Consider the following 13,874-nt stretch of genomic DNA (forward strand, 5'->3'; position numbering starts at 1 on the left):
ATACCAAAATGCAAGGGCAAAAAGTCATATGTTACACCCTGAAAGAAAACAACTGTGATCACATAAGAATTGCTTTCACACATGCCACTAAGCCATGGTTTGTGTACTGTACTTATGGTTTGTTGACTAACTCTCAAATGCTTACAGTACTTTTACCTAATTGTTCTGTCGGGCTCTCTGGTAAAATCCTCCCGAAAATTCACAGGTAAAATTTCAGACACACACACACACGTTTGAAAATTCAAAACAATGTTCTTTATAATGAAAATTCAAATAAACTAAGCACTCTTCTTGTATAGCAAAGAGCACTCATCTCCAAACAAACTGGTAATTTGCACAAGTCCCTTATCAGTTCTTAGATACTTAGCTTGCAGCTGTGAGGCAATTCACAGTCCTTCTTCTTTCACAAAGTGAAACACACTTTGCTCTGGTTTAGTTTCAAAGCAGGAAAAAGCAACACACCAAGGTCGAAGTCAGCAAGACAGGCACGAAACACAAGATCAGATAATCCTCCACAATGGCCAAACCCACACGCTGCTATTTATAGCAGCCTCACTAATTACCACAGCCCCACCCAACCACAGGTGGCCTCATTTTCTTTGATGATAATCTCTCAGTTGTTGCTGCCTATGCATCGCTCTCCTCATGCGTGGCTGTATCATTAACTCTTGTTCCGAATCCAAGGAGGAGATAGATAATTGATCTCCTTCTGAGCTGTCTGTCACACTCTCCTCCTCCCTGTCACTCCTGTCTTCTTGGTCAGAGGCGCCTTCATCATCAGATTCCACCGGGAGCAAAACAGGCCTGCGGCATGTGGATGTCTCCCCCACACCCACAGTCCTCGGGGCAGGAGCTGGGCCAGAGCTAACCACAACACCTAATACATTACACCAAAGTCAAGCAAAGGAATTTAAAGTTTAATACATTTTGTGATCTAGATCTCACAGAGACAGAATTTGGGGAATCAGGGGAAACAAATATTTTACAGATCTTTGGAAAATCTTTGGGAAATCTATTATTGAAGATATGCGGATTTCAGCTACCACTGTTCCATGATGGCACAGTGGTTAGAATGCAGTATTGCAGGTTAACTCTGCTGACTGCCAGCAGTTTCATCCTGATCAGATCAAGGGCGATTTATCCTTCCATCCCTCTGAAATCGGTAAAGTGAAGACCCAGATTTTTGGGGACAATATGCAGATACTGTAAACTGGTTAGAAAGTGCAGTAAAGCACTACGGAGCAGTATATGCAACTAAGTGCTATTGCTATTGCTTCTTTGGATACCGTCATACCTTCAACTTGAAGTTCATACACCTCCAAATGGTCAGATTTGAGGAACCTGTATTAGGGATTGGCCCAGGGGTGAAATTCAAAATTTGCCCCTACCGGTTCTGTGGGTGTAGCTTGGTGGGCATGGCAAGGGACGGATACTACAAAATCTCCATTCCAACCCTACTCCAGCAGAAGGATACTGCAAAATCCTCATTCCCTCCCCACTCCTGGGGGAAGGATATTGCTCCCCACTCTGGAGCCAGCTATTTGGCAGTTCTCTGAACTACTCAAAATTTCTGCTACTGGTTCTCCAGAACCTGTCAGTACCTACTGAATTTCATGGCCCATGAGTACCATGTTGTGTGCAACTTCTTCCAAAATAGTTTTAAAAATTAAATCAAAGCATGCTGTGAGTACCTGAATTTATTTTATAATAATACAGTGTTCCCTCGCTTTTCGTGGGGTGAATATCCTATACCATGGTTTTTCAAAAAATATTAATTAAAAAAATACTTCACGGGTTTTTTTTCTATACCACGGTTTTTCCCACCCAATGATGTCATAGGTCATCGCCAAACTTTTGTCTGCCATTGCTGATTGGCTGAAATCTCGACCAATCAGCATTATTATCGCAAAAAAAATAATTATTGTTAATAAATAATTATGTTTATAAATATCAGGACCACTAAGTGTCTTATTCAATGGTGAGTACCAGTAATAATAATGAGTAAATGGTTGTTAAGGGAATGGGAAATGGTAATTTAGGGGTTTAAAGTGTTAAGGGATGGCTTGTGATACTGTTCATAGCCAAAAATTGTGTTTTTATTTCCGCATCTCTACTTCGCGGAAATTCGACTTTTGTGGGCAGTCTTGGAACGCATGCCCAGCGAAAATCGAGGGAACACTGTATTTCTAATTTCCATTTACCAGCCCATCAAAAACTGTTAATAGAATAGAATTCCTTATTGGCCAAGTGTGATTGGACACACAAGGAATTTGTCTTTGGTGCATATGCTTTCAGTGTACATAAAAGAAAATATACATTTGTCAAGAATCATAAGGTAACCTTTTTATAAGTTGACATGTCTCTGCTTCTGCTTGCAGCTCCTTCTTCTAAATTGAATATAAACTAAGCAGGATATTTATATAATGAAGCCACCAGTTCCTTAGTTCTTGGAGGAGAACTTAGTGTAGGAAATCAAAGCCACGTGGCCCAAGTGCTTCTTCACACTTCATTATAAACACAGAAGCTTTTCTAAATGGATTATGGTTGCCCTGTGTACTTCTCCTTGCCCGGTGGTTGCCAGAATCTCAACATTTCCAAAACAGGTCTTACCTGGTTGCTGAAAGGACTCTTCATTTGTTAATGTGCTAGACAAGATGAGGATTAGTGCATCTTTAAACTGATCAAAGTAGACCTTTAAAAAATAAAGAGAAGATGGAATTATTATTACATCTGGTATAGTCTGTAGGAGACGTTATGCACGCTATATTTTTATTATTTTATATTGTATATTTATATATTTATATTTTACATTTTTATTTTTATACAGTGGAACCCCGACATAAGAGCTGCTCTACTTAAGAGCAACTCGAGATAAGAGCTGGGAGGGGAGAGATATTTTTGTTCTACTTACAAGCCCAAATTCGAGATACAAGCGGCAAGGAGCTGTCTCCTGAAGCCAAACGCTAACTTCCGCGTTCGGCTTCAGGAGACAGCTGCGAAGCGGCGCGCGTGTTTTAAAAGGTTGCAGCCGGCCTGGGGGGCTCGGGGGGGTGCTTGCAGCTTTCTTTCTTGCTCTTTTTCTTTCTCTCTTTTACCTTCCCTTCCTCTATTTCTTCTTTTCTTTCTCCTTCCCACCTTCTTCCCTCCCTCCCTCCCTTCACTCATTCCTCTCTTACTCTCCCCTTTCATAAGTTTCCTTCCTTCCTTCCTCTGTTCCTGTCCCTTCCCCCTTTCTTTCTTTTTCTTTCTTTCTTTCTTGCTCTTTTTCTTTCTCTCTTTTACCTTCCCTTCCTCTATTTCTTCTTTTCTTTCTCCTTCCCACCTTCTTCCCTCCCTCCCTCCCTTCACTCATTCCTCTCTTACTCTCCCCTTTCATAAGTTTCCTTGCTTCCTTCCTCTGTTCCTGTCCCTTCCCTCTTTCCTTCCTTCCTTCCCACCCTCCGTCCATTCATTCACCCATTCCTCTCTTGATCGCTTAAAGCCGGTCCCTGGTGCAAAAAGGGTTGGGGACCTCTGTCCTACAGGATTGGGTGGCAGAGAAGTTGAACATATGTAAATTTAAAAGTTTAAGAAAGTTTACAAGTTAAGTGAAAGAAACTTCATTATTCATTTATATGTACATGTACATTTCTTCATTAAAAACATGTCTTTCTGCATAATTTAGACTAACTTTGTGAGTTTTTTGAGGGCTGGAACCAATTAAAATTATTTACATTAATTCCTATGGGGAAAAGTCGTTCGAGATAAGAGCTGCTCGACTTAAGAGCCCAGGTCCGGAACGAATTAAACTCGTATCTCGAGGTACCACTGTATTTGTATATTTTACATTGTATATTTTATATTGTATATTTATATTTGTACTTTTATATTATTCCTGTTTTTGTTTCGGTTTGACAAATTACAATAAATAAAAAATAAAATAAATACTGGGTGCTGAATCTGGCTTATTCCATCATGCAAACAGTTCTGGAAGTGTCCTCTCCAAGTCTCACAAACATTGGGAACTTTCCAGGGACCCCACCCCCACTTCCAATCCACTCTCCTACAGTTTCCAACTGGCTCTTTTACAACTCCAGTTTTTTGGATACAGTATTGAGCAGTCAAGGGGGAGAAACCTCTTCACTTTTTATTGTCCTGTGACATTCACACAACAGCTGGCCACTGTGGTTTATTTTGATCGGAATTGTCCATCCCTGGGCTTAAGCTGGAAAGGTGTAGGACTTCACCCTATGTAAAGATAGTAACCTAATTAAGGATTTTGTGCAAACATTGCTTGCCAATTCAATTGACTTTCTCTCTAATGAATGAATGATCCCTTCTCCGCTTCTGGAGATAATATTTCAACCACTATATCAGCCCTAAAGTTGGGTTCATACAATATTATCAAGGGAAAGCAAGTAGGATGCTTGGCTGCATAGCTAGGGAAAGCAAGTAGGATGATTGGCTGCATAACTAGAGGTATAACAAGCAGGAAGAGGGAAATTATGATCCCGCTTTATAGAGTGCTGGTGAGACCACATTTGGAATACTGTGCTCAGTTCTGGGGACCTCACCTACAAAAAGATATTGACAAAATTGAACGCGTCCAAAGACGGGCTACAAGAATGGTGGAAGGTCTTAAGCATAAAACATATCAGGAAAGACTTAATGAACTCAATCTGTATAGTCTGGAGGACAGAAAGAAAAGGGGGGACATGATAGAAACATTTAAATATGTTAAAGGGTTAAAAAAGGTCCAGGAGGGAAGTGTTTTTAATAGGAAAGTGAACACAAGAACAAGGGGACACAATCTGAAGTTAGTTGGGGGAAAGATCAAAAGCAACATGAGAAAATATTATTTTACTGAAAGAGTAGTAGATCCTTGGAACAAACTTCCAGCAGACATGGTTGGTAAATCCACAGTAACTGAATTAAAACATGCCTGGGATAAACATATATCCATCCTAAGATAAAATACAGAAAATAGTATAAGGGCAGACTAGATGGACCACGAGGTCTTTTTCTGCCGTCAAACTTCTATGTTTCTATTATATCACCAAACCTGAATTAACAAAACACAATAGCTAAGTTCATGCTGCATTCTCTGCTTCCCTTTTCACTGCATCCCCTATAATCATATTGTGGCTTAAAGCAAAGAGACCTGTTTCACACAACTTACTAAGACAATGGCTGACACAACACCAAGCTCCCCCTTTTAGCTTAGCGTAAGCTAAAGCTGTATGGCGCCATTCTATGAATGCCATTTGTGCATGTACTTACAAGCACGCAAACAGTGCCACATCAATAAATACTTCAGAACTGAACACACAATCTAGCTAAAGAGATCTTGGTGCATATCACAAAGAAGTAATTAAAAGCATCTTGGGAATCAGCTCAATTAAACTTCATAGCAGCGGCCTCATTTATACATTAAGAGCTGCCATTCATCCTACCAATATTTCAAAATGCTGGTGGTACTTAAAAGAAAGCGGTTTGCGGAGAGGAAGATTTTCCTGATTAAAAAAAAATACCTTGACATTTAAAATAAATGAGCTTGACTATAAGAGGAGGGAATGTTAGATTATTCAGGGCTCTGGGCACAGCACACTGTGCATTACAATTAATCACGAGGAGGGGGGGACTTGCAAGATCTAGTCATCTATACACATCCAGAGCACACTTGCACTAAGAAATGTAACGCAACAGCAGACTTGGCCAACATTTTTAACAGAAGTAATCAGGTACATTGGGTTTAAGATGCTATTGACTTATTCTCAAACTTAGGTGCTACCAAACCACAGAAATCCGAATATTCAAAGCTCTGGCAATTTTTCAGAAGTCCAATTAACTATTAAGCCAAGGGTCACAATTAGGGAAATGTTAAATATTTCAAAGGGCAGTGCATAGGTTTGAGCCCAGATGCTTTCAGTGTCCACAAAATTTTGAATATGTTAATCTCACTGTCTGACCGTTACATGCTTGGTCAAGTAGGCTAATATTATTATTTCTGGCAATTTTACACAACATCCAAGCTAAAGGATGCCCTCCGCTTCAGAGTTAGGGCTGTTTACAGGAATATTTTTTTTTTTTTAAAGAAACAATAATTTCACTAACATATCAAGTACTGTGCTGTACATGAATCATGCTAAGCCAAAATGTAGGTTGATTTTGGTTTGGTATGTGGTGTGATCCAAGTATTGTGGTTTGTAAACCACAGTTTATAGCTTAGTATTTTAGGTGAACAGATCTGTAACATATTGGACTACAGATAAAACAAATTAAGGCCTGGCAATGAAGCTATTGTTTCCTCATAATTTATTGAATAAAACACATTTGCCTAGTTTCACCAATATGCTAAGACATACTGTGACTTGTTTTATTTAGGCTTATGTGTAGACTCATCCAGTAATCTTTAGTCCATGACTTCATTCTGTACTTAATATGACTAAAAGCAGCTTTCTAAAGTCATTCTCATCTCATCTTAATTTTCAAAAAACAAAGTGGCAGAAAATAAACAAAGGGATGCCGTGATGAAAGGGAAGAATTCTGTTACTGAATGTTTTCATTTAGAGAAAAAGCTAATCAATAAAGAACGATTATTTCATTTATTGCAGTAGCCAGTAATCCATGAAAAACGCAAATGAAGTCTCCATAAACAAACAGGAGGCTTGATGATAAAGTTCAATCCAATCAATCACAGAGAAAGAACAAATTGAAGTACAGTATATTATTTCATTTATCAACAAAACATTCATGCCTTAAAGGGGGACAGTTAAAATACAACCAGCTAAAACCTTAGAAGTAACTCAACATCTCTCCTACCATTTTTTAAAAAACATTACTATTTCAATATAAGGGAATATATGTAGGGTTGCCTGACCAATTAACTAACTATTACATAAAGTTATGAAAAGGATAGCTCTGTCATATATTAAAACCATCTCAGAAACAACCCACAGAATATAACAACCATACAGAATAGAAACATAGAAGATTGATGGCAGAAAAAGACCTCATGGTTCATATACTATTTCCTGTATTTTATTTTGGGATGGATATATGTTTATCCCAGGCATGTTTAAATTCAGTTACTGTGGATTTATCTACCACGTCTGCTGGAAGTTTGTTCCAAGCACTCTTTCAGTAAAGCAATATTTTCTCATGTTGTTTCTGATCTTTTCCCCAATCTAACCTCATATTGTGCCCCCTTGTTTGTGTGTTCACTTTCCTATTAAAAACACTTCCCTCCTGAACCCTTTGACATATTTAAATGTTTCCATCATCCCCCTCCTTTCACTTCTGTCATCCAGACCCATTCTATTTTATCAATATCTTATTATTATTTCAATATAAGGGAATACATGTAGTTTAGGGTTGCCTAACTGATTAACCTCTACAGCATAACCACCACAAGCTATGAAAAGGATAGCTCTGTCAATACAGCATCTCAGAAACAACCCAAAGAATATAACAACCATACAGAATCACTGTAGATACCAGCTAAAGTCATCCAAAATACCTTAAATAAAGCAAAGTCCCAATACATTAGCCCAGAAACAAAAAGAGGAATCATCTCACATACATTGTAACAGTCACTATGTAGGACAGACAAACAGAATACTAGCATAGCATATCCATAAACACCAACTTGTAGTCAGAAGACAGGATGAAAACTTCTTAACATGTGGGCAGAGTCAACCATATTTTCAACCAGAAACTGTGAACATCCTAAACTAAGCTAAATGCAGGAATTCCTGGAGGCTTGATATTCAGACAAATGAGCCATCAATAGGCACCCTGAAAAAAACTACATTTATACATCATTAAGAGACAATTAAAAAGCTACCAATAAGAAGGAAAAAAAGACCAAGCATATTCAGCAACTCACACCTAGCTAAGGAGTAACACTAGACAAACAATTAAGAAGAAAGCAATATTACCAATAAAGAATATTTGTAGCTCAGGGTTGAAATGAGGAGTCCTTGGTGGGTCTCAGACATTTCATTATACTAAAGCAATACTCTAATCAAGGAACTACCAAGGAGAAAGCAATGCTCCTATCACATTGGCAGGACATATTTCTGTATACAGTGATATCTCTACTTACGAACTTAATTTGTTCCATGACCAGTTTCTTAATTAGAAAATAATAATAATAATAATAATAATTATTATTATTATTATTATTATTATTATTATTATTATTATTTATTAGATTTGTATCCCGCCCCTCTCCGAAGACTCAGGGCGGCTCACAACAATAATAAAAACAATGTTACAGTGGAACAAATCTAATATTAAAAGAGAAAAAGACATATAAAACCCTATCATTTAAAACCAAACAACACATACATACCAAACATAAAATATAAAAGCCTGGGGAAGGTGTCTCAGTTCCCCCATGCCTGGCGACATAGGTGGGTCTTGAGTAATTTACGAAAGACAAGGAGGGTGAAGGCAGTTCTAATCTCCGGGGGGAGTTGATTCCAGAGGGTCGGGGCCGCCACAGAGAAGGCTCTTTCCCTGGGGCCCGCCAAACGACATTGTTTAGTCGATGGGACCTGGAGAAGGCCAACTCTGTGGGACCTTATCGGTCGCTGGGATTCATGCGGTAACAGGCAGTTCCAGAGGTACTCTGGTCCAATGCCATGTAGAGCTTTAAAGGTCATAACCAACACTTTGAATTGTGACCGGAAACTGATCAGCAGCCAGTGCAGGCCACGGAGTGTTGTAGAAACGTGGGCGAATCTGGGAAGCCCCATGATGGCTCTCGCAAAGTTTGTAAGAAGTAGCATTTTCCCCATAGGAATCAATGTAAAAGCAAATTGGGGAAACCACAGGGAGGGTGGAGGCCCTGTTTCCTCCCAGGAGATTTCTAGAGGTCCCATGGAGGCTTCTCCCTACCTTTTCTGGCCCTGTTTCTTCAAAGGAGATTCCTAGATAGATCCCACAGAGGCTTCTCCCCCCCTTTTCCAGCCCTGTTTCCTCCCAGGAGATTCCTAGATAGTTCCCACAGAGGCTTCTCCCCCCCTTTTCCAGCTCTGTTCCCTCCCAGGAGATTCCTAGATAGATCTCACAGAGGCTTCTCCCCCCTTTTTCCAGCCCTGTTTCTTCCCAGGAGATTCCTAGATAGATCCCACATAGACTTCTCCCCACCTTTTCCAGCCCTGTTTCCTTCCAGGAGATTCCTAGATAGATCCCACAGAGGCTTCTCCCCACCTTTTCCGGCCCTGTTTCCTCCCAGGAGATTCCTAGAGAGGCCCCGCAGAGGCTTCTCCCTGCCTTTTCTGGCCCTGTTTCCTCCCAGGAGATTTTTAGAGAAGCCCCACGGAGGCTTCTCCCTGCCTTTTCTGGCCCTCTTTCCTCCCAGAAGATTCCTAGAGAGGTCCCACGGAGACTTCCTGCCTTTCCCAGCCCTGTTTCCTCCCAGGAGATTCCCAGACAGACCCCACAGAGGCTTCTCCCTGCCTTTTCCAGCCCTGTTTCTTCCCAGGAGATTCCTAGATAGATCCCACATAGACTTCTCCCCACCTTTTCCAGCCCTGTTTCTTCCCAGGAGATTCCTAGAGAGGCTCTCCGGAGGCTTCCCCCTGCTTTTTCCGGTTACAGTTTCGGAGGCTTGGGCTTGTAAGTAGCAAATGGTTCTTGGGAAGAGGCAAAAAAAATCTTGAACACCCGGTTCTTATCTAGAAAAGTTCGTAAGTAGAGGCGTTTGTAGGTAGAGGTACCACTGTATAAACAAGGAGAAAACTCCCCTGTCATCACACTGATGATATTACCTAGTTGGGTAATGAAATCTATAAGAAAATAACCAAACTCAACGAGCATCAAAGACTCCAGGTATTATGCGATTGGACTAAATTTTAAGGTAATGTTTTTAAAAAGGAAAAGGAAAGGGTTGAGAAGACAGAAAGGTATTTCATTCGATGGAGTAGAAGAAGTGAACGTTCTCCGTTGGGGTTGAAATTCCTTCCTTGAAATTGCAGCTGCAAGCAGAACAGATGGCCAGGCTTTGGATCACATGAAGCAATTTTACCGTGACTGAAGCTCAAAGGGAAGATTAAGAAGAGTGAATTTAAACCAAGTTCAGAAGGGGTGGGGGTGTGGAGAGGGAAACAATATCACAATTTGACAGGGCGAGCTGAGTGGAAAATGGATCAAAGTTGCCCCTTATAGGCTTTGTTGCTTCTAATCAAGACTCGAGCGATTGGATTCACTGTTATTTTTAACGTTGGATGTTTGTATCAATGCTTTTCTGAAATATCCTTCTGTTCCTGCATTGCAGCCTGGCCCACATCATGGATGGATCACAAGACATATATATAAAAAAAAGGCAAACCATTTTTGCAATCAATTAGACACAGGAACAGCGAGATGCTCTATTAAATCTGTGGAGTCTGCGGAGAGGGGCGGCATACAAATCTAAATAATAAATAAATAAATAAATAAATAAATAAATAAAATACTGCTCTCTGGCCCTATTGTAGAACATATGAAATGTACACCTGCACCATTATTTCTCACTCTGCATATTCAGTTGAAAGTATCAGTGATTTACATTTAAACATTTAAATATATTAAAGGGTTAAATAAGGTCCAGGAGGGAAGTGTTTTTAATAGGAAAGTGAACACAAGAACAAGGGGACACAATCTGAGGTTAGTTGGGGGAAAGATCAAAAGCAACATGAGAAAATATTATTTTACTGAAAGAGTAGTAGATCCTTGGAACAAACTTCCAGCAGACGTGGTAGATAAATCCACAGTAACTGAATTTAAACATGCCTGGGATAAACATATATCCATCCTAAGATAAAATACAGAAAATAGTATAAGGGCAGACTAGATGGACCATGGGGTCTTTTTCTGCCGTCAGACTTCTATGTTTCTATGTTTCTATGTGATTTCTGACACAGTCTCAAAATGAGTGCACAGTGTGGTCAGGTGATAGGGAAAGCAAGTAGAATGCTTGGCTGCATAGCTAGAGGTATAACAAAGCAGGAAGAGGGAGATTGTGATCCCACTGTATAGAGCGCTGGTGAGACCACATTTGGAATACTGTGTTCAGTTCTGGAGACCACACCTACAAAAAGATATTGATAAAATTGAACGGGTCGAAAGACGGGCTACAAAACACCCTATACATTTCACCACTGGTGTGCGTGATATTAACAAGATTGAATGAAAAAGGGCTGGTCAATTCGGTCAGGCGGTAGGAAAAGCAAGTACTGTATAATGCTTGGCTGTATAGTTGGAGGTATAACAAGCAGGAAGAGGGAGATTGTGATCCTGGTGTACAGAGCGCTGACCACATTTGGAATACTGTATTCAGTTCATAATAATAATAATAATAATAATTTATTAGATTTGTATGCCACCCCTCTCTGCAGACTCTGATTTTGGAGACCTCACCTATTGACAAAATTGAACAGGTCCAAAGACAGGCGACAAAAATGGTGGAAGGTCTTAAGCATAAAACGTATCAGGAAAGAGTTAATGAACTCAATCTGTATAGTCTGGAGGACAGAAGGAAAAGGGGGGGACATGATTGAAACATTTAAATATGTGAAAGGGTTAAATAAGGTTCAGGAGGGAAGTGTTTTTAATAGGAAAGTGAACACAAGAACAATGAGACACAATCTGAGGTTGGTTGGGGGAAAGATCAGGAGCCACGTTAGAAAATATTGTTTTACTGAAAGAGTAGCAGATGCTTGGAACAGATAATCATGCATCAAGTTTTTGCTAATTTGCTGCCTTCAAGTTCTTTTAAGACTAAGACTTTGCTAGTCCAACTTTGCCAAGAGAGACCACATCAGATATGCTCATAGAGTAGACATGCCTATTCAGGGCAAAAACATTGCTAGTTCTAGACCACAGGTTAAAATTTCAAGCACTGTAGTGTGGAAAGCAAAGACTGCGCAAAGAAACTTAAAACACTACATTTTAAATGTTCCCTTCAAAGTGTTTCTGATGTCAGCCCCTCTGGGTTTTCTGGAGTTAAAAAAAAAGGGCAGCTTCTACTTTGAGAGGCTCATTTTAAAAAATGTATGAATCAAAATTTACACAAGGTGGTGTTGAGCTTATAAAGTAAGGAAAGGTTTAAAAAAAGAGATACAAGTAGTGTTTTCATGAGACCTAACTTTTTGCTGTAAACCTATCCTTCTGGAGCTGGCAGCATCAAAATCAAGTAAGTAAGTAAGTAAATCAATAAATAAAATCTCGCCATTCCCCAGATATTGTTCTGAGTGCTCCTTGTCGACCTCTGGTAATGATAGATTCTGAGGAGGATGAGCCAGGCCCATCATGGTACCCCGGGCCAGGGGGTATTGCCAGCTATGCAGAGAGTGACAGTGAAGGAGAAATAGAAATGGATGAAACTGAAGGACCACCAGAGGTGGAGATATGCCAATGACAGTAGAGTCTGATTAGATGAGGAGGAAGATCAGGAGCCTTTGCTAGATGCCCGTTTTAGAAGATTAAAAAAAACAACTAGAATACTTGTATGGAAAAAGTATGTATAGTAATACCTCGTCTTACGAACTTAATTGGTTCCCGGAGGAGGTTCGTAAGGAAAAAAGTTCGTAAGACAAAACAATGTTTCCCATAGGAAACAATGTAAAATCAATTAATGCATGCAAGAAACCCCCCCCCCCCCCGCAAAAATGGCGCTCCGCTGGGCGTCGCTGCCCAGCTGTCACCTTTTGAAACAGCCGGGCGCTTCTCAGCGTTCTCCCGAATGCCGAACCCAGAGGTTCGGCAAAAGTTCGGGTTCGGGTGGCTGCCAAGAAGCCCTGCCTCCCAGCTGTCGCCTTTTGAAACACCCGGGGGGCTTCTTGGCGTCCTCCTGAACCTGAACACCAAACCCGAACTTTTGCTGAACTTCCGGGTTCAGGAGGGCGCCGAGAAGCCCCACTGCCCGGCTGTCGCCTTTTGAAAAAGCTGGGGAGCTTCTCGGCGTTCAGGAGAAGCCCCCCAGCTGTTTCAAAAGGCGACAGCCGGGCGGTGGGGCTTCTCGGCGCCCTCCTGAACCCGGAAGTTCAGCAAAAGTTGGGGTTCGGCATTCGGGTTCGGGAGGACGCCAAGAAGCCTCGCCACCTGGCTGTCAGCTTTGCAAAAGAGACGCGGAGCTGTCGGCCAGTCAGGAGGCTCAAACAGAGGTGGGGAATCCCAATAGGGAATTCCATGGGTGGAGCTTTGACATCATGGAGACGTCCTTCCTGGCCGGCCGAAACATATTGCCCACAAGATCATATGCTGCAATGTCCTGCCTGTCAAAGACTACTTCAGCTTCAACCAGAACAACACAGGAGCACACAACAAATTCAAGCTTAATGTTAACCACTCCAAACGTGACTGTAAAAAAAATGACTTTAATAATCGAGTTGTCGAAATGTGGAACTCATTACCGGACTTTGTAGTATCATCCCCTAACCCCCAACATTTTACCCTTAGACTATCCACGGTTGACCTCTCCAGATTCCTAAGAGGTCAGTAAGGGGCGTGCATAAGTGTACTAGAGTGCCTTCCGTCCCCTGTCCTATAGTCTCTCCTATATCTCGTATTTCTTCTCTACTATATCCTCTATAACCTTCATTGTGTATTATTGTGTATTGGACAAAATAAATAAATAAATAAAAAACTAAAAGTAAACAAAGTGCAAATTCAACATTAACATGGAAGTGAGGAATTCACCACAACTGTTTTTCTGCCGCTATGTTAGATGCTCCCACCTCTTCTTTCACCTTCCTCTGCCACCTGTTTAGAAAACTTAGGCTATTGAGGAAAATATTTGTTGGGAGTGTGGAGACAACAAGGAAGTGATTTCGTGGGAAGATTCCAGTGGTGGAAAGGAAAGGCAACAAATCCCTACATGTGGCTTGGATACAAACACTGGTGCT

The 13,874-nt window shown here is 40.7% G+C and overlaps 1 protein-coding gene across 18 annotated transcripts in view; it reads right to left on the bottom strand.

Annotated features, from left to right (window-relative positions):
* The window catches only part of NIN (ninein), a 173,438-nt gene that overhangs the window by 117,060 nt on the left and 42,504 nt on the right, over window positions 1-13,874 (bottom strand). For all 18 annotated transcript variants that reach the window (XM_070749183.1, XM_070749157.1, XM_070749190.1 and 15 more), the window contains exon 3: window positions 2,611-2,692. In XM_070749183.1, coding sequence (XP_070605284.1) covers window positions 2,611-2,692 — 82 coding nt within the window. The remainder of the gene's footprint in view (window positions 1-2,610; window positions 2,693-13,874) is intronic.

This window comes from Erythrolamprus reginae, chromosome 1 (genome assembly GCF_031021105.1).
Source record: "Erythrolamprus reginae isolate rEryReg1 chromosome 1, rEryReg1.hap1, whole genome shotgun sequence".
Lineage (NCBI taxonomy): Eukaryota > Metazoa > Chordata > Lepidosauria > Squamata > Dipsadidae > Erythrolamprus > Erythrolamprus reginae.